This window comes from Choloepus didactylus, chromosome 3, assembly GCF_015220235.1.
Source record: "Choloepus didactylus isolate mChoDid1 chromosome 3, mChoDid1.pri, whole genome shotgun sequence".
NCBI classification, from domain to species: Eukaryota; Metazoa; Chordata; class Mammalia; order Pilosa; family Megalonychidae; genus Choloepus; species Choloepus didactylus.
Genome location: NC_051309.1, coordinates 52,825,418 through 52,851,280, shown reverse-complemented (window position 1 = coordinate 52,851,280; position 25,863 = coordinate 52,825,418). Strand labels below are relative to the sequence as shown.

The following is a 25,863-nucleotide window of genomic DNA, read 5'->3' as shown; positions in this document are numbered from 1 at the left end:
CTGTTGCCTTTGCCCACCATTTTATACCCAACACTTAACACTCTTTAAGTGTTGGGTATAAACTGTATTATACTGTCCCATGTTTTGTCCTCTTGTTTTTCTTCTAGTGACATACATGACCCTAAACTTTCCCTTTCAACCACAGTCACATAGATAATTCAGTGCTGTTAATTACAGTTACAGTTGGGTGTGGTTCTTAAAAGTCAGGGGTTTAGGTATTAACACACATAGTGGAAATGGAGCAAGACAAGATAGAAGAGAAAAATCACTTTTTGTGATCAAGCATACAATGTACAATACAGATATAACTATCATAGACTTAATTTTTTTGTTGATATGTAATAAGACCATATATACCACTGATAAAATTCCAAAAAATAAAACCAAAATTATTGGACATTAATATGTATTAACAAAAATTAATAGTTATAGAAAATTTAACAAATTTCTTTTAGTTTTTGACAAATTAACTGGAAAGTCAGCAAGTTAGAAATAAAGTCAACCAAACAAGTCTAAGAAAGCAAAAGTGGGAATTGACAAAAATAAAAGCATCAGTTGATGAAGTAGAAAACCAATAGAAGTATTAGCAAATGATATTGGCAAATAAATTCAAGAAAAGTTCTGTGAAACAATTAACACAGTAGCTGTATCATAGGCTAGCCGATAGTGATAGAACAAATGCATGTTGTTTGGGTTTGCTAAAGCTGCCGAAATGCAATATACCAAAGTGGGTTGGCTTTTACAATGAGGATTATTAGCTTACACATTAACAGTTCTAAGTCCATGAAAATGTCGAAATTAAGTCATTAGCAGTACAATACCTTCTTCAAAGAAAGGCTGCCAGCATCTGGAACACCTCTGTCACATGGGAAGGCACATAGCGAGTGTCAGCTAGTCCTTCTGTCCTGGGTTTCTGTGCTTTCAGCTTCTTCTGGCTTCAGTGGCTCTCTGTTTCTGTGGGTGTGTCCTTGTCTCTCAGCTTCTCTGGGGCTTCTCTGAGCTCTCGGGACTTCACCTCTGTGTGTCCTTTATCCTTTTATAAGGAACTCCAGTAAGAGGATTAAGACCTACCTCGAATGGGGTGGGTCACATCTCAATTGAAATAACCTAACCAAAAGTTCCTACCTACAACAGGTCTGCACCTACAGGAATAGATTAAAAGAACATGGCCTTTTCTGGGGTACATGACAGCTTCAAACCACTATACATGTAATATCAAATTAGGAATAATGAATAATTCAGAAAGGTTTGTAATGAAATTTTGCAAGAAAACGGTTTGTACAGACTTCTCTAACTAATGGACAGTGATAACATACATACCAGAATCTGAGTGTCATTTTCTTACTATATGACCATGGACAGGTATCTTCTTTATGTCTCATTTTCTCATTTTCTAAATTAGCAATAATAGTATCTATTCCACAAGATTGTTCTAAGGATTAAATACAATAATATCTGTAACATACTTAGCATAGGGCAAATAGTTGCTATATTGTGACATTTGTATTCCTGAAAATCACTTCATTATGAAAAATAGCACAATAAAAACCACAGGGCTAGATGACACACAAATTATTCTCTAGTGTTGGGTTAAGTTCATGTTTTCAAAACAAGTGCAGAATTGACTGTATATAGCATGTATCGGGCACAGAGTAAGCACTCAGCCTGTGGCATGTTCATTTGTTAGTTTACTTTCAATACGTTGAAGAATTGTAAGGAGTAAAGAGGTAACGTAAAAATGCTTAAATAGTGCCTTGCCCCTAGTCAGCACTTTCAATATCATTCTACTGTAGGAAATTAGAAGAATTTACTCAGTAGGAAGTATAAACTTAATTAATATAATAACTAGGGGCAATATTTACCCCTAGTTATTTGTAGGGGTAAATATCTGTAAAACACTGATTGCAGTCAATTCACTGGCTAGTTTTTTCATAGTTTCTAGGAGTAGAAAATTCTGTTCCTCTTCAGCTATTGTAGTACACAGAGAAAAATGGGAAGCTACCCCTCACCCTCCCTCCCTTTTTAAAAACAAAACTAGCATAGCGCTAATACCAACATTTGACAATCACCCTCATTTTGTAGGTGAGAAAACTGAAGCAAAGAGATCTTAAGTAATCAACTTAGGGTCATTCACCTATTGGTGATCAAGCCAGCTTTCATACCAAGGCCACTTGAGCCCAGAGCCCAGGCTAATAAATGCTGTACTAGTCTGCTTTTCGGTAAATGCTCGTTGGATCAATGGATGTCACAATGAGTAAATGTTGTTGTTGACTTTTGAATTTATAGAGAACCTATATTGAACTTGAGGCTTATTTTAATTTAACTTCTAAGAACTGTTGAACTGGTATCTGTTGCAGAACTTAGATCAAATGACTTATAGCTTCTGTCTTTGGAGGTGAGAGCTCTGGAGCCACATTGCTGGGGATTGAGCCAGGGTTCACCACTTTCTTGGTAGTTGTGTGATCCTGGGCAAGTTATGTTAGAGCCTTACCTTTCCATTAAAACAACTTAATGGCACATGAGAGCAAATACAAAATCAACTCTCGAATCTAAAATGGTTTATCATATATAAGATTGCTCATATTTTGCACATGTATTTACACACATACTTTTTTTCATTGTAGGAGAAACTCTTGTCCAGGTCTCTTCAGAGAGGTGAAGATCTTCAGTTTGATCAGGTATGTCAATATTGGATGAATATTTTTATTGAAGGGAAAATGGTGTTAATAGTCTGGTCCAAATATGTACAATATTAACAAATTCCTTTATGTTGTTTAGTGACTCTATATCCTAACAATAGATTCATTCTAGAGTTGGTAGGTTTATTATTATTATTATTATTAAAGCAGTTTAATTGATATATATTTACACGTCATACAAGCAATCCAAAGTGTATAATCCATGGCTTGCATTTTATTCAGTTATGCATTCATCACTACAATCAATTCTAGAACATTTTTATGTCTCGAAAAAGAAAACCCCATACCTTTATACCCCCCCCCCCCATTATTAACACTTAGCACTGGTGGTGCCCTTGTTAAAACTGATGAAACAATATTAAAATATTACTGTTAACTCTAGTCCATAGTTTACATTAGGTATATTTTATCCCATATACCACCCTATGTTATCACCTTGTAATAAGGATGTACATTTGTTGTAGTTCATGAAAGACCATTCTTATATTTGTACTATTAACCCTAGACATCTACAACAAGGTTCACTATAAATACTGTCCCGTGTTTTATCCTCTTGTTTTTCTTCTAGTGACATACATGACCCTAAACTTCCCCTTTCAACTATAGTCAACATAGATAATTCAGTGCTGTTAATTACAGTCACAATAATATGCTACCAGCACCTCTATCTCCAAACATTTACAATCAACCTAATTAAAAACTCTGCACAAATTAAGCATCTGCTCCCCATTCTCTGCCTTCATTCTGTCTCTTGGTAAGATGTATTCTAAGATTTTGACTCTGAGTTTGCTTATTATAATTATATTATATTCGTGAGATCATACGATATTTGTCCTTTTGTGGCTGTCTTATTTCACTCAACATAATGTCTTCAAGGGTCATCTATTTTGTTGTATGCATCAGGACTTCATTCGTCTAATAGCTTAATAATATTGCATTGTATGTGTATACCACATTTTGTTCATCAGTTGATGGAAACTTGAGTTGTTCCCATCTTTTGGCAATCGTGAATAATGCTGCTATGAACATTGATGTGCAAATGTCTGTTCAAGTCCCTACTTTCAGTTCTTCTGGTTATATACCTAGTAGCAGGATTTCCAGGTCATATGGCAATTCTATACTTAGCTTCCAAACTGTCATCCTCAGCGTTGGAACCATTTTACATTCCCACCAGCAGTGAATGAGTGTTCCTGTTTCTCCACATCCTCTCCATCACTTGCAGTTTTCTGTTTTTTTAATAGTGGTCCTTCAGGTAGGTGTTAAATGATATCTCATTGTAGTTTTAATTTGCATTTCCCTAATAGCTAGTAATGTTGAGCATCTTTTCATGTGCTTTTTTAGCCATTTGTATTTCCTCTTTGGAAAAATGTCTATTCAAGTCTTAAGCCCATTTTTTAATTGGGTTGTTTGTCTTTTCATTGTTGAGTTGTAGTATTTCTTTATATATTCTGGTTGTTAAACCCTTATTGGATATGTGTTTTCCAAATACTTTCTCCCATTGAGTAGGTTGCCTTTTCGCTTTCTTGACTAGTCCTTTGAAGCACAAAAGTCTTTAATTTTGAGGAGGTCCCATTTATCTATTTCTTCTTTCCTTTCTTATGCTTTGGGTATAAAGTCTAAGAAACTACTGCCTACCACAGGATCTTGGAGATGCTTCCCTACATTTTCTTCTAGGAGTTTTATCGTCCAGGTTCTTTTATTTTGGTCTTTGATCCATTTTTGAGTTAATTTTTATATAAGTTGTGAGATAGGGATTCTCTTTCGTTATTTCGGATATGGATATCCAGTTCTCCTAGTACCCTTTGTTGAAGAGACTGTTCTGTCTCAGTTGAGTGGACTTGGCAGCCTTGTCAAATATCAGCTGGCCATAGATGAGGGTCTATTTCTGAACTTTCAATTTGATTTGATTTGTCTTTATGCCAGTACTGTGCTTTCTTGACTACTGTGCTTTGTAATATGCTTTAAAGTCAGGAAGTGTGGGTCCTCCAATTTTGTTCTTCTTTTTTCAAGATAGTTTTTTTTTGCTATTTGGTCCCTTACTCTTACAAATAAATTTGATAATTGGCTTTTTCATTTCTGCAAAGTAGACCATTGTAATTTTGATTGGGATTGCATAGAATCTGTAAATGAACTTAGGTAGAATTGACATATTAATGATATTTAGTCTTAAGATCCGTGAATGCAGAACATCCTTCTTTTATTTAGATCTTTGATTTTTTTAGCAATATTTTGTAGTTTTCTGTACAGATCTTTGATAATCCTTGGTTAAATTTATTCCTAGATATTTGATTCTTTTAGTTGCTATTGTAAATGGAATTTTTTCCTTGATTTCCTCCTCTGATTGCTCCTTACTAGTGTATAAAAACACTACTGGTTTTTGTGTGTTGATCTTGTATCCTGCCACTTTGCTGAATTCATTTACTAATTCCAGTTGCTTTGCTGTAGATTTTTTACAACTTTCTAAATATTGGATCATGTCATCTGCAAATAGGGAAAGTTTTATTTTTCCTTTCTGATTTGGATGCCTTTTATTTCTTTTTCTTGTCCAATTGCTCTGGCTAGAACTTCTAGCACAATGTTGGATAAAAGTATTGACCATGGGCATCCTTGTCTTGTTTCCGATCTTAGGGAAAGCTTACAATCTTTTTATCATTACGTTTATTAGCTGTGGGTTTTTCATGTATGCTGTTTATCATGTTGAGGAAGTTTCCTTCTATTCCTGTTTTTCAAAGTGTTTTTATCAAGGAAGGATGCTGGATTTTATCAAATGCCTTTTCTGCATTTGACCAATCAAGATGATCCTGTGGGCTTTTTCCCCTTTGATTTGTTAATGTGGTGTATTACATTGATTTTCTTGTGTTGAACCACCCTTACATATATGGAATAAAATTCATTGGATCATGATGTATAATTCTTTCAATGGGCTGTTGGATTTGATTTACAAATATTTGTTGAGGATTTTTGCATCTATATTCACTAGCACGACTGGCCTTTAGTTTTCTTTTCTTGTAGTATCTTTATCTGGCTTTGGTATTAGGGTGATGTTGGCTTCATAGTATGAGTTAGATAGTGTTCCCTCCACTTCAATTTTTTGGAAGAGTTTGAGCAGAATTGGTATTAATTCTTCTTGGAATGATTGGTAGAATTCTCTTGTGAAGCCATCTGGTCGTGGGCATCCTTTCTTGGGAGGTGTTTGACTGATTCAATCTCTACTTGCGATTGGCTTGTTGAAGTCTTCTATTTCTTACTGAGTCAGTGTAGGTTGTTCATGTGTTTCTAGGAAATTGTCCATTTCATTTAAGTTGTCTAATTTGTTAGCATACTGTTGTTCATAGTATCCTCTTATGATCTGTTTATTTCTGTGGGTTCTGTAAGAATGTGTTTGCTCTTGTTTCTGATTTTATTTATTTGCATCTTCTGTCTTTTTTTCTTTGTCAGTCTAGCTAAGGGTTTGTCAATTTTACTGGTCTTTTCAAAGAAACAACTTTTGGTTTTGTTCATTCTCTTCTGTTATTTGTTTGTTCTCAATTTCATTTATTTCTGCTCTAATCTTGGTTATTTCTTTCCTTCTTGCTTTGGATTTAGTTTGCTGTTCTTTTTCTCGTTCCTCCAGCTGTGCAGTTAGGTCTTTGATTTAAAGTCTTTATTCTTTTTTAATGTAAGCATTTAGGGCTATGAACTTCCCTCTTAACACTGCCTTCATTGCATCCCATATGTTTTGATATGTTGTGTTCCCATTTTCATCTGTCTCAACATATTTACCGATTCCCCTTGTAATTTATTCTTTGATCCATTGATTATTTAAGAGTGTGTTATTTAACTTCCATATATTTGTTGATTTTCCAGTTCTCTGCTTGTTAACTGATATCCAGCTTCATTCCACTATGGTCAGAGAAAAGGCTTTGTATAATTTCCATCTTTTTAAATTTATTGGGGAGGCGGGGCAAGATGGCGGACTGGTGAGCTGTATGTTTTAGTTACTCCTCCAGGAAAGTAGGTAGAAAGCCAGGAACTGCGTGGACTAGACACCACAGAGCAATCTGACTTTGGGCATACTTCATACAACACTCATGAACACGTCGAACTGCTGAGATCAGTGAAATCTGTAAGTTTTTGCGGCCAGGGGACCCGCACCCCTCCCTGCCAGGCTCAGTCCCGTGGGAGGAGGGGCTGTCAGCTCCGGGAAGGAGAAAGGAGAACTGCAGTGGCAGCCCTTATCGGAAACTCATTCTACTGATCCAAACTCCAACCATAGATAGACTGAGACCAGACACCAGAGAATCAGAGCAGCCAGCCCAGCAGAGAGGAGACAGGCATAGAAAAAAAGAGCACGAAAAACTCCAAAATAAAAGCGGAGGATTTTTGGAGTTCTGGTGAACATAGAAAGGGGAAGGGCAGAGCTCAGGCCCTGAGGCTCGTATGCAAATCCCGAAGAAAAGCTGATCTCTCTGCCCTGTGGACCTTTCCTTAATGGCCCTAATTGCTTTGTCCCTTAGCATTTCAATAACCCATTAGATCTGTGAGGAGGGCCCTTTTTTTTTTAAATCCTTTTTCCTTTTTCTAAAACAATTACTCTAAGAAGCCCAATACAGAAAGCTTCAAAGACTTGCAGTTTGGGCAGGTCAAGATAAGAGCAGAACTAAGAGAGCTCTGAGACAAAAGGCAATAATCCAGTGGCTGAGAAAATTCACCAAACACCACAACTTCCCAAGAAAAGGGGGGTGTCTGCTCTCAGCCATCATCCTGGTGGACAGGAAACACTCCTGCCCATCGCCAGCCCCATAGCCCAGAGCTGCCCCAGACAACTCAGTGTGATGGAAGTGCTTCCAATAACAGACACACACCACAAAACTGGGCGTGGACATTAGCCTTCCCTGCACCCTCAGCTGATTGTCCCAGGGTTGAGAAGGTGGAGCAGTGTGAATTAACAAAGCCCCATTCAGCCATCATTTCAGCAGACTGGGAGCCTCCCTACACAGCCCAGCAGCCCAGAACCGCCCTGGGGGGATGGCACTCACCTGTGACATAGCACAGTCTTCCCTCAACAGAGGACCAGGGGATGCACGGCCTGGAAGAGGGGCCCACTTGGAAGTCTCAGGAGCCATATGCCAGTACCAAGGACTTGTGGGTCAGTGGCAGAGACAAACTGTGGCAGGACTGAACTGAAGGATTAGACTATTGCAGCAGCTTTAAAACTCCAGGATCACCAGGGAGATTTGATTGTTAGAACCACCCCCCCTCCCTGACTGCCCAGACACACTCCCCATATACAGGGCGGGCAACACCAACTACACACGCAAGCTTGGTACACCAATTGGACCCCACAAGACTCACTCCCCCACTCACCACAAAGGCAAAGCAGTGGAGAACTCGCTTGTGGAGGACAGGTGGCTCGTAGACGCCACCTGCTGGTTAATTAGAGAAAGTGTACTCCACGAAGCTGTAGATCTGATAAATTAGAGATAAGGACTTCAATTGGTCTACAAATCCTAGAAGAACCCTATCAAGTTCAGCAACTGCCAAGAGGCCAAAAACAACAGAAAACTATAAAGCATATGAAAAAACCAGACGATATGGATAACCCAAGCCCAAGCACCCAAATCAGAAGGTCAGAAGAGACACAGCACCTAAAGCAGCTACTCAAAGAACTAAAGATGAACAATGAGACCATAGTACAGAATACAAAGGATATCAAGAAGACCCTAGAAGAGCATAAAGAAGACATTGCAAGACTAAATAAAAAAATAGACGATCTTATGGAAATTAAAGAAACTGTTGACCAAATTAAAAAGATTCTGGACACTCATAATGCAAGACTAGAGGAAGTTGAACAACGAATCAGTGACCTGGAAGATGACACAATGGAAAATGAAAGCATAAAAGAAAGAATGGGGAAAAAAATTGAAAAAATCGAAATGGACCTCAGGGATATGGTAGATAATATAAAACGTCCGAATATAAGACTCATTGGTGTTCCAGAAGGGGAAGAAAAGGGTAAAGGTCTAGGAAGAGTATTCAAAGAAATTGTTGGGGAAAACTTCCCAAATCTTCTAAACAACATAAATACACAAATCATAAATGCTCAGCGAACTCCAAATAGAATAAATCCAAATAAACCCAGTCCGAGACATATTCTGATCACACTGTCAAACACGGAAGAGAAGGAGCAAGTTCTGAAAGCAGCAAGAGAAAAGCAATTCACCACATACAAAGGAAACAGCATAAGACTAAGTAGTGACTACTCAGCAGTCACCATGGAGGCGAGAAGGCAGTGTCATGATATATTTAAAATTCTGAGTGAGAAAAATTTCCAGCCAAGAATACTTTATCTAGCAAAGCTCTCCTTCAAATTTGAAGGAGAGCTTAAATTTTTCACAGACAAACAAATGCTGAGAGAATTTGCTAACAAGAGACCTGCCCTACTGGAGATACTAAAGGGAGCCCTACAGACAGAGAAACAAAGAAAGGACAGAGAGACTTGGAGAAAGGTTCAGTACTAAAGAGATTCGGTATGGGTACAATAAAGGATATTAATAGAGAGAGAGGAAAAATATATATGACAAACATAAACCAAAGGATAAGATGGCTGATTCAAGAAATGCCTTCACGGTTATAATGTTGAATGTAAATGGATTAAACTCCCCAATTAAAAGATATAGATTTGCAGAACGGATCAAAAAAAAATGAACCATCAATATGTTGCATACAAGAGACTCATCTTAGACACAGGGACACAAAGAAATTGAAAGTGAAATGATAGAAAAAAATATTTCATGCAAGCTACAGCCAAAAGAAAGCAGGTGTAGCAATATTAATCTCAGATAAAATAGACTTTAAATGCAGGGATGTTTTGAGAGACAAAGAAGGCCACTACATGCTAATAAAAGGGGCAATTCAACAAGAAGAAATAACAATCATAAATGTTTGTGCACCCAATCAAGGTGCCACAAAATACATGAGAGAAACACTGGCAAAACTAAAGGAAGCAATTGATGTTTCCACAATAATTGTGGGAGACTTCAACACATCACTCTCTCCTATAGATAGATCAACCAGACAGGAGACCAATAAGGAAATTGAAAACCTAAACAATCTGATGAATGAATTAGATTTAACAGACATATACAGAACATTACATCCCAAATCACCAGGATACACATACTTTTCTAGTGCTCATGGAACTTCCTGCAGAATAAATCATATGCTGGGACATAAAACAAGCCTCAATAAATTTAAAAAGATTGAAATTATTCAAAGCACATTCTCTGACCACAATGGAATACAATTAGAAGTCAATAACCCTCAGAGACTTAGAAAATTCACAAATACCTGGAGGTTAAACAACACACTCCTAAACAATCAGTGGGTTAAAGAAGAAATAGCAAAAGAAATTGCTAAATATATAGAGACGAATGAAAATGAGAACACAACATACCAAAACCTATGGGATGCAGCAAAAGCAGTGCTGAGGGGGAAATTTATAGCACTAAACGCATATATTAAAAAGGAAGAAAGAGCCAAAATCAAAGAACTAATGGATCAACTGAAGAAGCTAGAAAAAGAACAGCAAACCAATCCTTAACCAAGTAGAAGAAAAGAAATAACAAGGATTAAAGCAGAAATAAATGACATTGAGAACAAAAAAACAATAGAGAGGATAAATATCACCAAAAGTTGGTTCTTTGAGAAGATCAACAAGATTGACAAGCCCCTAGCTAGACTGACAAAATCAAAAAGAGAGAAGACCCATATAAACAAAATAATGAATGAAAAAGGTGACATAACTGCAGATCCTGAAGAAACTAAAAAAATTATAAGAGGGTACTATGAACAACTGTATGGCAACAAACTAGATAATGTAGAAGAAATGGACAATTTCCTGGAAACATATGAACAACCTGGACTGACCAGAGAAGAAAGAGAAGACCTCAATCAACCCATCACAAGCAAAGAGATCCAATCAGTCATCAAAAATCTTCCCACAAATGCCCAAGGCCAGATGGCTTCACAGGGGAATTCTACCAAATTTTCCAGAAAGAACTGACAGCAATCTTACTTAAACTCTTTCAGAACATTGAAGAAAATGGAACACTACCTAACTCATTTTATGAAGCTAACATCAATCTAATACCAAAACCAGGCAAAGATGCTACAAAAAAGGAAAACTACCGGCCAATCTCCCTAATGAATATAGATGCAAAAATCCTCAACAAAATACTTGCAAATCGAATCCAAAGACACATTAAAAAAATCATACACCATGACCAAGTGGGGTTCATTCCAGGCATGCAAGGATGGTTCACCATAAGAAAATCAGTGTTTTACAACACTTTAACAATTTGAAAGGGAAAAATCAAATGATCATCTCAATAGATGCTGAAAAAGCATTAGACAAAATCCAACATCCGTTTTTGATAAAAACACTTCAAAAAGTAGGAATTGAAGGAAACTTCCTCAACATGATAAAGAGCATATATGAAAAACCCACAGCCAGCATAGTACTCAATGGTGAGAGACTGAAAGCCTTCCCTCTAAGATCAGGAACAAGACAAGGATGCCCGCTATCACCACTGTTATTCAACATTGTGCTGGAAATGCTAGCCAGGGCAATCCGGCAAGACAAAGAAATAAAAGGCATCCAAACTGGAAAAGAAGAAGTAAAACTGTCATTGTTTGCAGATGATATGATGTTATATCTGGAAAACCCTGAGAAATCAACGATACAGCTACTAGAGCTAATAAACAAATTTAGCAAATTAGCGGGATACAAGATTAATGCACATAAGTCAGTAATGTTTCTATATGCTGGAAATCAACAAACTGAAGAGACACTCAAGAAAAAGATACCATTTTCAATAGCAGCTAAAAAAATCAAGTACCTAGGAATAAACTTAACCAAAGATGTAAAAGACCTATATAAAGAAAACTACATAACTCTACTAAAAGAAATAGAAGGGGACCTTAAAAGATGGAAAAATATTCCATGTTCATGGATAGGAAGGCTAAATGTCATTAAGATGTCAATTCTACCCAAACTCATCTACAGATTCAATGCAATCCCAATCAAAATTCCAACAACCTACTTTGCAGACTTGGAAAAGCTAGTTATCAAATTTATTTGAAAAGGGAAGATGCCTCGAATTGCTAAAGACACTCTAAAAAAGAAAAACGAAGTGGGAGGACTTACACTCCCTGACTTTGAAGCTTATTATAAAGCCACAGTTGTCAAAACAGCATGGTACTGGCACAAAGATAGACATATAGATCAATGGAATCGAATTGAGAATTCGGAGATAGACCCCAGATCTATGGCTGACTGATCTTTGATAAGGCCCCCGAAGTCATTGAACTGGGTCATAAAGGTCTTTTCAACAAATGAGGCTGGGAGAGTTGGATATCCATATCCAAAAGAATGAAAGAGGACCCCTACCTCATCCACTACACAAAAATTAACTCAAAATGGACGAAAGATCTCAATATAAAAGAAAGTACCATAAAACTCCTAGAAGATAATGTAGGAAAACATCTTCAAGACGTTGTATTAGGCAGCCACTTCCTAGACTTTATACGCAAAGCACAAGCAAGAAAAGAAAAAATAGATAAATGGAAACTCCTGAATCTTAGAAGTTTCTGCACCTCAAAGGAATTTCTCAAAAAGGTAAAGAGGCAGCTGACTCAATGGGAAAACATTTTTGGAAACCATGTATCTGACAAAAGACTGATATCTTGCATATATAAAGAAATCCTACAACTCAATGACAATAGTACAGACAGCCCAATTATAAAATGGGCAAAAGATATGAAAAGACAGTTCTCTGAAGAGGAAATACAAATGGCCAAGAAACACATGAAAAAATGTTCAGCTTCACAAGCTATTAGAGAGATGCAAATTAAGACCACAGTGAGATACCATCTCACACCCATTAGAGTGGCTGACATTAAACAAACAGGAAACTACGAATGCTGGAGGGGATGTGGAGAAATTGGAAGTCTTATTCATTGTTGGTGGGACTGTATAATGGTTCAGCCACTCTGGAAGTCAGTCTGGCAGTTCCTTAGAAAACTAGGTATAGAGTTACCATTCGATCCAGCGATTGCACTTCTCGGTATATACCCGGAAGATCGGAAAGCAGTGACACGAACAGATATCTGCACGCCGATGTTCATAGCAGCATTATTCACAATTGCCAAGAGATGGAAACAACCCAAATGTCCTTCAACAGATGAATGGATAAATAAAATGTGGTATATACACACGATGGAGTACTACACGGCAGTAAGAAGGAATGATCTCGTGAAACATATGACAACATGGATGAACCTTGAAGACATAATGCTGAGTGAAATAAGCCAGGCAGAAAAAGAGAAATATTATATGCTACCACTAATGTGAACTTTGAAAAATGTAAAACAAATGGTTTATAATGTAGAATGTAGGGGAACTAGCAATAGAGAGCAATTAAGGAAGGGGGAACAATAATCCAAGAAGAACAGATAAGTTCTGGGGATGTTCTGTTAGTGTTCTGGGGATGCCCAGGAATGAGTATGGTCTGTTAATTTCTGATGGATATAGGAGGAAGAAGTTCACAGAAATGTTGCTTTATTAGGTAACTTTCTTGGGGTAAAGTAGGAACATGTTGGAAGTAAAGCAGTTATCTTAGGTTAGTTCTCTTTTTCTTACTCCCTTGTTATAGTCTCTTTGAAATGTTCTTTTATTGTATGGTTTTTTTTTTCATACAGTTGATTTAAAAAGGAAAAAAAAGTTAAAAAAAAAAATGAAAAAAATATGTAGTGCCCCCTTGAGGAGCCTGTGGAGAATGCACGCGTATTGGCCTACCCCACCTCGATGGTTGCTAACATGACCGCAGACATAGGGGACTGGTGGTTTGATGGGTTGCGCCCTGTACCATAGGTTTTACCCTTTGGAAGACGGTTTCTGTAAAGGAGAGGCTAGGCCTCCATGTAATTGTGCCTAAGAGCCTCCTCCCGAATGCCTCTTTGTTGCTCAGATGTGGCCCTGTCTCTCTAGCTATGCTAACTTGAAAGGTGAAATCACTGCCCTCCCCCCTACGTGGGATCAGACACCCAGGGGAGTGAATCTCCCTGGCAACGTGGAATATGACTCCGGGGAGGAATGTAGACCCGGCATCGTGGGACGGAGAACATCTTCTTGACGAAAAGGGGGATGTGAAAGGAAATGAAATAAGCTTCTGTGGCAGAGAGATTTCAAAAGGAGCCGAGAGGTCACTCTGGTGGGCACTCTTACGCTCAATTTATACAACCCTTTTTAGGTTCTAAAGAATTGGGTAGCTGGTGGTGGATACCTGAAACTATCAGACTACAACCCAGAACCCATGAATCTCAAAGACAATTGTATAAAAATGTAGCTTATGAGGGGTGACAGTGGGTTTGGGAAAGCCATAAGGACCACACTCCACTTTGTCTAGTTTATGGATGGATGAGTAGAAAAATAGGGGAAGGAAACAAACAAACAAACAGGCAAAGGCACCCATTGTTCTTTTTTACTTCAATTGCTCTTTTTTACTTTAATTATTATTCTTGTTATTTTTTTGTGTGTGCTAATGAAGGTGTCAGGGATTGATTTAGGTGATGAATGTACAACTATGTAATAATGGTACTGTGAAGAATCGAATGTATAATTTGTTTTGTATGACTACATGGTATGTGAATATATCTCAATAAAATGAAGACTTTAAAAAAAAAAAAATTTATTGAGACTGATTTTGTGACCCAACAAGTAGTCTTTCATTTATCCTATTATTCAAGTTCTCTATTTCCTTTTTGATCCTGTCTAGATGTTGTATGTATTGATGAGAGTTGTGTATTGAAGTTTCCAATTATCTTGTGTGGGCCTCTATTTCTCACTTTAAATATGCCAGTGTTTGTCTCATGTATTTTGGGGCACACTGGTTAGGTGCATAAATATTTATGATCGTTATTTCTTCCAGGTGGATTACCCCTTTTATTAATATATAACGTCTTTGTCTTTAACATTTTTTCATTTAAAGTCTCTTTAGTCTTATATTAGTATCGCTAATATCTTTTTTGGTTATCATTTGCATGGCATATCTTTTTCCAGCCTTTCTCTTTCAACCTACTTGTGTCCTTGGGTCCAAGGTGAGTCTCTTGTAGACAGCATATTGATGGATTTTTAAATCCATTTTACCATTGTGTGTCTTTTGATTGGGGAGTTTAATCCATTAACTTTCAGTGTTATTACTGGGAAGGCAGTACTTTCTCTAACCATTTTATCCTTTGGCTTTTATATGTTATATCTTGTTTTTGTCTCTTTTTATCCTTTTTGTTACCTTTACTGATAATCTTCATTTCTACTCTCTCCTCCAAGCGTGTCTCTCCTGTCTTTTCTTTTCAGCCTGCAGAACTCCTTTTAATATTTCTTGTAGGGCAGGACTCTTGTTAACAAACTCTTTCATCTTCTGTTTGTGAATATTTTAAACTTTCCCTCATCTTTGAATGACAGTTTTATGAGATAAAGAATTTTTGGTTTGCAGTTTTTCAGTTTCAGTATGTTAAATACATCATACCACTGCTTTCTCGCTCCATGGTTTCTGATGAGAAATCAGAACTTAGTCTTATTGAGAGTCCCTTTATGTGATAGATCACTTCTCTCTCTGCTTTCAGAATTCTCTCTATCTTGGCAGTTGACAGTCTGATTAGTATGTGCCTTGGATTAGGTCTATTCAGATTTATTGTGTTTGGAGCGATGTTGTGTTTCTTGGCTGTGTATATTTTTGACTTTCATAAGAGTTGGGAGGTTTTCATCCAGTATTTCCTCAAATATTCTTTCTGGCTCTTTTCCCTTCTGTTCTAATTCTGGGATAACCATGGTGCAATGTTTGTGTACTTCATGCTGTCATTCAAATCCTTGAGATCCTTATCAATTTTTTCTGTTCTTTATCTGTTCTGTCTGTAAGATTTCAATTATCCTGTATTCTAGTTTGGTCATTCTTTCTTCTGCCTGTTCAGATGTGCTGTTGTGTGCCTCTAGTGTATTTTTAATCTCTTCTCTATGTCTTTTATTTGAACGTTTTTGATTAGTTCCAAATTCTGTGTCTCCTCTGAAGTTTTAATTTGCCCCTTTGGTCCATATCTTCGTGTTTCTGAGAATGGCTTGTAATTTCTTTGCTGGTGTTTATGAATCTCATTATCCTCAGGAGGTCAGTTTTTCTCTCTTGCCTAGGGTTTTCTTGTTGATTGGTTTTGTGCTAAATTAGTTCTTTGTCACTTGGTTCAACTTATTGTAGACCTTTAGAATAGCTTGTGTTTAGCTGATCAGACTTTTTGACTCTTACTCATCTGATTCTTGCCTTAGGAATGTGGTACTATTTTTTGAGACCACACTATTTGTGCAATTGTTCCACCCCAGTAAAAAGCTTCCTTTCCCCTGTTCCTTCTTTGGGAATGTTGACCCGTCCTATTTGTTTTTGATTTGCCTGTATAGTTTTTCAAGTCTCCTTTAGTTGTTTCTAGCTGCTATTACCTAGAGTGCAAATTCTGGCAGGAAGGTCTCTCTGGAGAAAACTGTCTCAAGCTAGTATTTCCCCGTCAAAACAGGGTGTGGGACCCACAAGGGCGTCATGGATTGGTTCTAAAGTGTCCTGGGGAGGAGACCTGGAAGGACACTAAACTTCTCTTTGTCAGCTCGCAGAATCTGAGCCTTCCTGGCCTACCCAGCAGATGGCATTCTTCTGCGAACTGTTCCCTGTAGCCCTAAGAAGGCACTGTGACTAATTACCCCACTCCTGCTTCCACTCCTTTCAGGGGTGTGGTTGAAACTGATGCTGCTGGCTGCTTTTCTTCTGGGCTCCTTGAAACTGTAACTGCCCATAGAGCTGGGACCTGTTATTCAAAATTTGATAATCAAAAGCTGCAATTGATGCTCAGCTGAATGTGTTACCCCCTCCCCCCATACTTTGTTCTTGGGGAAGAGGACTTAAAGTTCCAGTCAGGAGCAGGATCCTGGGGCGGTCTGTGTGAGAATTGGGGGATGGGCACCAGCCTCTGCAGTGTGGTGAGGTTTACTTGCAGCTCTTCATTGCAGGTTGTCATTCTCTCCCTTCTCTCTTTCCTTGGTTGGCAGATAGCGTTCTTCTGGCCTCCAGAGCCTCCGAACAGTTGTTTTTCAGTAGTTTTATTTTTTAACAGGTGATAGAATGAGCTCTGACCTTTATTGATTTCGGATCATTTAGTATTTTGAAAAGTTTTACTTTTCTCTGTTTAATCTCTTCATAGAGTCCTTTGAAATTTTTCTCAGAAAGTTTCCAATTACATCCTTCAGTCTTTCTTTGTGTATCCATTATTACAATTTTTAAATATTTTACCTTTTAATATTAATTTTTCTCTGATGAGTCTATCAGAACCTGTATATAGAATGCCAGTGTGTCAGTTTTTCTGTTGTGCTAAGAGTAAATGTCTGATTTTGTCATTTTATTGTAATTACATTTGATCAAGTTATTTTAATATAGTTAAATGTTGATTGTTTACACAAATCAATAATCCACTTAGCTTTCTCTTGCCATCTATTACTCCTGAGCCACTTCTCTTATTATTATGTATCTAAGAAATATAAGTTGATGTTCATATTAGTCTAATTGATTAGTGAAAAATTGAATAGAATCACCTGGTGGAGACTTTATCACAAATCCTGTGCTCCTGATCCTCCTCCAGGTGTGCTGAATCAGAATCTCCAAGAGTGGTGCTTTGGCACCTGTAGTTTATAAAAGCTCCCCAGGTGATTCAAATGGATACACTTGTAAATAGTCACTGGTCTAAGATCAAACCAGAAACCAGAGGATAAGTTGTCTGTTAATAAAATAATAAGATCACCTTATAATGCCTTTCAAATCTTATTCCACTACAAAGAATATTTAGATTAGACTCTCATTTTACTAATGAGTGTCTAATCATGATTTTAAATCTGATAAAAACTTTTTAAGGATAATTTCCATTGCATTATCATTTTATGTAAATGATTAATAAAAACTGTGTATGATCATGCCTCATAGTTTGATTTCTTTCTGGAGTAAAAGGCTATGTGTGATTTAAATCATTTTACTATATATCTGCAATAACAGATGGAGTTTTATTGTTCTTTCTTTAGATATTAAAGGGGATTTCCTTTGAGTGATACTGTTCATTGTTAAAACTTAGATTTTTTAAAAAACTTGGTTAAAATAAAATTAGAGCCTTGTTTTTACTTTAATTTCTTATGTTGGAAAGTATTTACATCAAATTATGGTAATTTATAATAAAAGGATGATTAAATGAGGGTAGAGGTAAGGAAAAAGTAAGAAAATAGTACACAATCAAATAAAGTTTCATTCTTTTCTAATTTCCTGGATGAAGTGCAGTTCATATTATATGGAGAATATGAAACAGCAGGAAAATTAAATGTTTGATTCCTATAGGTTATCAATTTATCTCCATTAACTGACTGTATAAACACGGAGTGGAAACAGACCTTGAATATCTCTGTAACTCATAGATTTTACATTTAGGAAAACGAAGTGCAACATGTTTGACTATATGTTTTTTTTTAGAATACTAATTTTATGAGCAATGAGTTGAGTCAGATACAGAAATTTTTTGTGAAGTGAGAAATTTTTTCTTGGGGTCCTCAAGATGAAGCTTAGTAGTGGTGAAACTAACTGACTTGACTTTATTAGTCAGCTAAGTCTGACCCTTATTTTTATTTTAAACACAATTCTTGTATTTTACTTGCAATATTTATTTATCTCCAAATGATTGCTTTAAAGGTACCTTTGATGCTGTATTTTATCTTCTGGTGAGCAGTATTGTCTTGTGTTTTCAGTTGATAAGCTCTATGAGCTCAGTAGCTGAGCACTGTCTCCCTTCCTTACTCCGCACCCTATTTGACTGGTACAGACGCCAGAATGGAACTGAAGATGAATCTTATGAGTATAGACCTCGATCTAGCACAAAATCTAAGGGGTAAGTGACTTATTTCTCATCTTCTACCTGGAATCGAGTCATTTCCAATGAAGGAAGTGATAGTGTTATCAACTGAAGATTGTTACTGTTTTGTTTCTAGGCAAAAAAACATGGATTACTTCTGTGATGAGGTCACAGGTGGTGAGGGGGAAGGGTAGTTCATATTTGCATTGTAAATCATGGGGAGGTACCTGATGAACTAAATACAGCCTTAACTGCACTCATCCCTGGGACTAGTCATTCGGAAACCATTGTCAGGAGTACCACTTCAGTATCCCAGAGAGGAGCCTTAACAACCATAGAAGAGGTAAAGAAAAAACTCACAGAAGAAAGTCCTGAATGTGAAGATTGTGAAGGGAGATAAGTCCTCACGATACAGAAGGACTACCAGAACTCTGTGTTATAACACCATGACCACTTCTTGGTGCTCAAATTTCAGAACTTGTCGTCTCCTCCTTCAGATTTCCCAGTGCTCTCTTGGCCTTACTTGACATCTGTTGTGTTCAGGTGGTTGTCCCATGTGTTGGTATTGGACTTCAGTTAGATGCCACTTGTGATTTTTCAACTTAGATTTGCAAGAAACTTAGCCTGGCACTGTATTTTCCAGGTAGAAAAGTCCATACCTTTGTTTTAGTTCTTGATTACAAAAAAATAAAGGAGAGAGAATACTAACGAAATATGCAGCAATGTTACATTTTCTAAACAAAGTTTAAAATATGTTTCTTCTGCTTACTAGTTCTTTCAGACTAGGTTTAATTCCTGACAGATCAGTGAAATGTGTGTATGAACACCCAATGTATGCAAACAGAAAGAACGTGATAACGTACAATATATACATTGGATTATTACAAAATTTATTAGCAATTAGGAAAATATTAACAATTTCTATAGCAAACCATAAATATTAGGAACTCAGTAAATAACTCGAACCTACTAACCAATAGCTATTCAAAAATTGATACTGTACTCTTATGGCAATACTAACTTTGGGTTCTTGTTTCAGTGATGAACAGCAACGTGAAAGAGATTACCTTCTTGAAAGGAGGGACTTAGCAGTCGATTTCATTTTTTGTTTAGTTTTAGTTGAAGTTCTAAAGCAGGTAAGCTCTTATTTTTGCGAAGTCTGTATCTCTTACTCTTTGCTCATTATGCCTACATATTTCAATTACCTTATTTAGATGTTACGTCTAAAATTCTGAGCCACATACACCAAATTCCTGTAATTTTTAACTGCAATCTTTGTTACCTGCAGCTTTCGTGCTCTGAGCTGTTACTTGCTACTCTTTAGGACATCTTGTTAGCAAAAATGAGCTGAATAGACATTGAGTTAAATATCGGCTTGTAGCTTCAAACATAGTCTGCCTGTCTTTCACCTACTTCAATCCCTTTGTAACTTTCTCTGAGAAGAATTTCTCTTCCTCAGGCCTGAAGCCTGCTTTCCAACATGTAGTAATTGTGGAGTTGTAGTTGAGGAATGGGGTGATTTGAAAAGGGTGAGATAGTGTATTCTCAGTGCAAATGGTTTTCTGGCAAGTGAAAATACTTCAAGATAATAAATTTTTTGTTTATTTATTCAGTGAGCATTTGAATGCCTCTTGTGCACTGGCATTGTTGTAGGCACTACACTCGTGAGCTTACATCCTAGTGGAACAGACAGTAAAGACATGAATATATAATATTGTGTCAGGTATCATCTGGTAAATCTATACTGTTGAAAGTCAGTAAAATTATACATACACATACCTGTACAGATTTTAAAAGCTTTTTTTGTTTGTTTGTATATATTACTTTAAAAAGTTAGCAATTTGTTTGTATATATAACTTTAAAAAATATATACTCATCGTCATTCAAGGATGATCCATTTATTTCCACATATGCATATTGTATCATTTTGAAAAAGTTGGGGAACCTAAATAAAAAAACTGAAAACATAGTTTTCATATGAAATATTTTGCACAGAGGTTTGTTTTTTTGTCATATAGAAGTGGAATATGTGGAAATAAACAACAAATGTAAGATACACAAGTTAATCAATAGTTCAGTTTTTGGCATAGCTTATATAAAAAGGTTTGAATTAAGTAATCATTCATGCTCTGCATTCTCCTTTTACTGTGTGTGTGAAAAGACATTTATTTGATACTCTTAAATCTGCAAATAAAGATAATTTCAAATATGTATAATAGATAAATGAGTTAATCCCAGCTAAAGTCAGTTAAACTTGTATACCTTTCATAAATGTTTTTTTAGTAGCTGTGGGAAAGAAATTTCCTCTGGGAGTTGTGCTAACAAGTCAGATGTGATTTCTGGGATCTTAAGACCCTAAGGTAAAAGTAACAAGGCATAGGAGGATCTGAGGACCAGAAATGGCCGTAGACTATGAATGTACTTTGTGGCTATTGTGGTTGATCCTAGTGTCTCTTGTGCACTAAATCTAGGTCATTTGAGTGTTTGGTGACCTGTTTGAACCTCTTTCCTTAGTTAAATAGTGCAGGATCTCTTTTTTCCAGCAGGAGACATTGCAAGCTCCCTATGGTGACACTCAGGGTCCTCTGTGATCTGGCTCCATTGTGCCTTTCCTTCTCTGCTTTGTTGCTCGCTATATCCTTTCACTAGCAGTCAGCTTCTCTTCTCATCTAAAAGTTGCCCCAGATTGCCCTTGCTTCCGAACTTTGTTGCACAGACATAGACAACCATGTGGAAATATGTATTTTCTCCTTTTTCCTCTTTCTTAAAAATAATCCGATGACCTATAAACTTAAGAACTCCTTCTCAGTGGTATCATTTTTCAAGTGTATAAAATTCTTTCGGACCCATGAGTCACATGGAATCAGTATGAAAAACAAAATACAGTGGCTCTAATAGGTGATTTTCTGATTTTGGTTCTGTCACCATTATTGTTCCAATCTAGAATACCCTTTCTACTTACCCTTTGCTCTCTTTCACCATTATTCTCATACCTTGGTTCATACATAAACAGTTTTACCCATCAGAACAGGAAATATGTCATGAGGAACATAGATACACTTTACTTATCTAAAATTCTGTGTAGGGTTTTCCCCCCTCAGTAAAAGGCAAGCCTTTTTAAAAGCTTCTCTAAAACTAATAAAACTACAGAAAATGAAGTAAAAATCAATAGAACTTTCTTGAAAACTCATGACAAACTAACCTAATTTTCTTCCATGTCAGAATGACGTAGCGTTTAGTACATCCAGGAGAAGTAATCAATGTAATATATCTTCACTTTAATAGGGCTTTTACTTTTGTCCCACAAAATATATCCGTGTTAAAACTTGATTCTGTTTTGTTTTGCTGAGATGGTCATTCCTTAGAGGATTGAAATATTCATACATGGTTGTTTCACTCTGGAGGAAGAGTAGATGTTCCCTGTGGATTAGTCCTTGACCTAATATATTATAAGTTATTTGTTTCTCAAATAATCTGTTATGTCTTCAATAATGTATGTGTTCGTGTTTGGAACTCTTCATAATGCATAAAGGACTCATATCTTTTGTATCAATCGATTCTTAAAATATACCCTGAGGCACAGGAAGTGTTACCATCCCAGCTATACCACTTACTTGCCATGTAACTTTGGTCAAGTTATTATGCTCTAACTCCTTCCTCTTCTGTAGAGCAGGGATGATAGTAGTATCATTTTTATAGAATCACAGGGATTAAATGCAGTAATACCTGGCACATGGAAAGTGCCCAATAAATGTTATCTGCCATTTCCATTTTACAGATGAGGAAATGGTCTTAGTTGTAGTGACTTGCTGAAGATTATAAAGCTAGTTCATTTTTCTACTCCAAGTTTCCTGCTTTTAAGAATGAAAATGATATTGTTCTTATTGGTAAAATTAATGTTACAAAATTAGATGAAATAGCTAGTATCTTATAAAGTTAAATTAACATTTCAATCACAAGTTAAACAAAGAATTGAGTTAGTGTAAATTAGATGAAATTAAACAGTGTAATTCACTGTAGGAAAAAAAAAATAAATTCAAGATGATAGAGGACTAATTTTAAGTTAAAGACTTTAAGAGGGCAGAAGGATAATTCTGGGGTGGATGGCCAGCTACAAAATTGAGTGTGTTAGTACCAAAGACCTGTGTGGCTTAAAAATCCATGATAAAAGTATGTTTTTAAAATAGCAGTATAACATTTAGAAAAGTTTGAAACAGTTTTCCTTTTATACTGAATTCTTTGAAACAAACAAGAAGGGTGGGAAACTTCTAGTGATGAGCCATTTTAAGCTCTTAGCTTAGTTTTATCAGTACGATTGTGCAAGTATCAGGATGTGCTGATACCTTGTATATCTGTCAAGTAGATCCTCTGGACTTAAAGGTTCATGACATGGGTGATTTGTTATTTTGCTGAGGTATGAATTAATTTATTCTCCTTTGTCTTGAGAGCTGGTCATTTGGTTAATGAATGAACCTCACTGACTCCCCCATATCCATATATTAATCTGGCTTTGTTTATTTCAACAATGTGATGAAATCATTAAATTTTGAGAGGTGGTGATGGGGGCAGCCTTGGAATAAAACCTGGATATTCTTGAGAGTCTACTGGATGTATTCTTCTTGAACATCCAAGTAGAATTAGAGCTGTTTCTAAAATTACTCCAATGACACGATCTAAACATTTTTCATGATAAAGGTGGGAATATTAATCTGTGAAAGCAGAATTTCTTCTCTATAAACTGAAATGGGATTTTTTTTTTTTTTTTTTTTTTCGGAATTCAGTTTGGGATTTTTTTTCCCTACTAAAAAAATAATTGAAGAAACAAAGATTTCAAGAATCTCTATGCTTTAATTAGGAATTATGCATTCTGGTAATATTCACCCTTTAAATAAAATTTCTATAGTTTACACATTTTTCTTCCAGAAAACTAAAGATAAGATTATATTTCTTCTTTAACTTCTGTTTGTCTGTTTCTCTTCTCTAGCTATCTGAGACTGAGGTTTTCTTTCATTTGTTGAATTTATTAAATGCATTTTCACATATCAGAAACTGGAACACAGTATATTCTAGAGAAGTACTTACCTACCTTTCAACTTCAGTTCTCTCATCTGTAAAATAGGAGATAACTATCTACCTTGTAAGGCTGTTATGAGTGTTATAAGAGAAGCTTTGATTTGATTAGATTAATCCAGATTCCATGGTCTGTCTAGCTGTCATTGTTAGATTTCAGACATGGCAGAGCAAATAAAGAATACTTGGAAGCAATTATAGGTATATGTTACCTTGTGTTTCACATCTCTTGCCTAACACATACCCAAATGCATTGCACTGTAGTAAGTGAGGTAAAAAAATTATGTAAAATACTGTGTTGCATTATTGCAAGGTTATTGAAATGTCTGGGCCAGCCTAGGTGATTAGCACTGTGAATTCTGCAAGGAGTTCTGGGAGTCAGGCTACTTGATCCAAATAGATCCTAGTCCTGGTTATGACTTGGCATCACTTAGTGGCAGAAGTTTGATCTGTTTTATAGAGCTATGGGAATAATTGGATGGTTGGCTATGACTTCTAGAAGGGGACAACAAGAGTGATTTTACTAATCTTCTGATTACATTGGTGCTATTATGTTGGCCCAATCCAGGAAGATCAAGCTAGAAGATCAGGCCCTATCTCCTCCCTGTTTTCCTAAATGGGCCTTGTTTCCTGCCACTTCCCTGCCTACCCTTGCCCTCTCAATATCTATATTCCTTAGGTGTCCTGTCCATTCCCAGAGAGTAAGAATTTTTGTCTGGCCCCATTTTATTTGTTTATTTTTTTATTAAATTCAGTTTTATTGAAATACATTCACATACCATACAATCATCCATGGTATACAATCCACTGTCCACAGTATGGTAACATAGTTATGCGTTCATCACCACAATCTATCTCTGAACATTTTCCTTACATCAGAAAGAACCAGAACAAGAATAAAAAATAAAAGTGAAAAAAGAACACCCAAATCATCCCCCCATCCCACCCCATTTGTCCTTTAGTTTTTATCCCCATTTTTCTACTCATCCATACACTAGATAAAGGGGGTGTGATCCACAAGGTCTTCACAATCACACTGTCACCCCCTGTAATCTACATTATTATATAATTGTCTTCAGGAGCCAGACTGCTGGGTTGGAGTTTGGTAGTTTCAGGTATTTACTTCCAGCTATTCCAATACATTAAAACCTAAGAGGTGTTATCTATATAGTGCATAAGAATGTCTACCAGAGTGACCTCTCGACTCCATTTGAAATCTCTCAGCCACTGAAACTATTTCATCTCATTTTGCATCCCCTTTTTGGTCAAGAAGATACTCTCAGTCCCACGATGCCGGGTCCACATTCATCCCCGGGAGTCATGTTCTGTGTTGCCAGGGAGATTTACACCCCTGGGAGTCGGGTCCCACGTAGGGGGGAGGGCAGCGAGTTCACCTGTCGAGATGGCTCAGTTAGAGAGAGACAGTGGCCCCATTTTAGAGAAACGTAGAAAGGGTGAAAGGATAAGAATCAATCTCCAATTTTAATACTCCTGATTTTATATTATCTCAGGACTAGTAATCTACATTTTATTTGTATAGTTATCTATAATCTACGTTTTACAGGTGAGGGTTACTGCTCCTTCCATACTTAATCCCCTATTTGATTTTGTGTTTGGGTAGTGTAACAATGTCCTCATAGTCCATTTTTTTCAAATTAGATTCCAGGTTCAGGTATTTAGGATAGTCCCAATTTGTAGGACATCTGAGATGAATACTTTTTCTGATCCTATGGTCAACAGTTATTACTGAGCCGTTTAGCCAAGGGGAGGCCTTTGATCATTAAGTAAAGGTTCACCATAAACCTTTTTAAAATTGTGTCAGTTCTTGTGCCTCCCTCTGCTTGGAAACAGTATTTTAAAAGGGCCAGTGTCTCCTCATTGTTAAAGGAATTTAGTTACCTCCCCACTGAGATGAGTTAAGCATGCATGAATATTTTTTGGATTTCTTGGATTTATTTCCTCTCATTATAATATTGAATTTAATTGTGGCTACTCTTATGTAATATCTTTCTCATATTCACATTTTGAACGAGTTCCTGATCATTATTCTGGACTAAATTCAGCCCCTTCCTTATAGACTTCTGATCTACCTTTTTAGAAAATAAATTAACTTTATTTTTAATAAAAATCTCTGTC

The 25,863-nt window shown here is 36.6% G+C and overlaps 1 protein-coding gene across 8 annotated transcripts in view; it reads left to right on the top strand.

The window, feature by feature from the left end:
- The window catches only part of FRYL (FRY like transcription coactivator), a 289,611-nt gene that overhangs the window by 120,706 nt on the left and 143,042 nt on the right, over window positions 1-25,863 (top strand). For all 8 annotated transcript variants that reach the window (XM_037829764.1, XM_037829770.1, XM_037829766.1 and 5 more), the window contains 3 exons: window positions 2,625-2,678; window positions 18,553-18,692; window positions 19,696-19,792. In XM_037829764.1, the coding sequence (XP_037685692.1) occupies window positions 2,625-2,678; window positions 18,553-18,692; window positions 19,696-19,792 (291 nt within the window). The remainder of the gene's footprint in view (window positions 1-2,624; window positions 2,679-18,552; window positions 18,693-19,695; window positions 19,793-25,863) is intronic.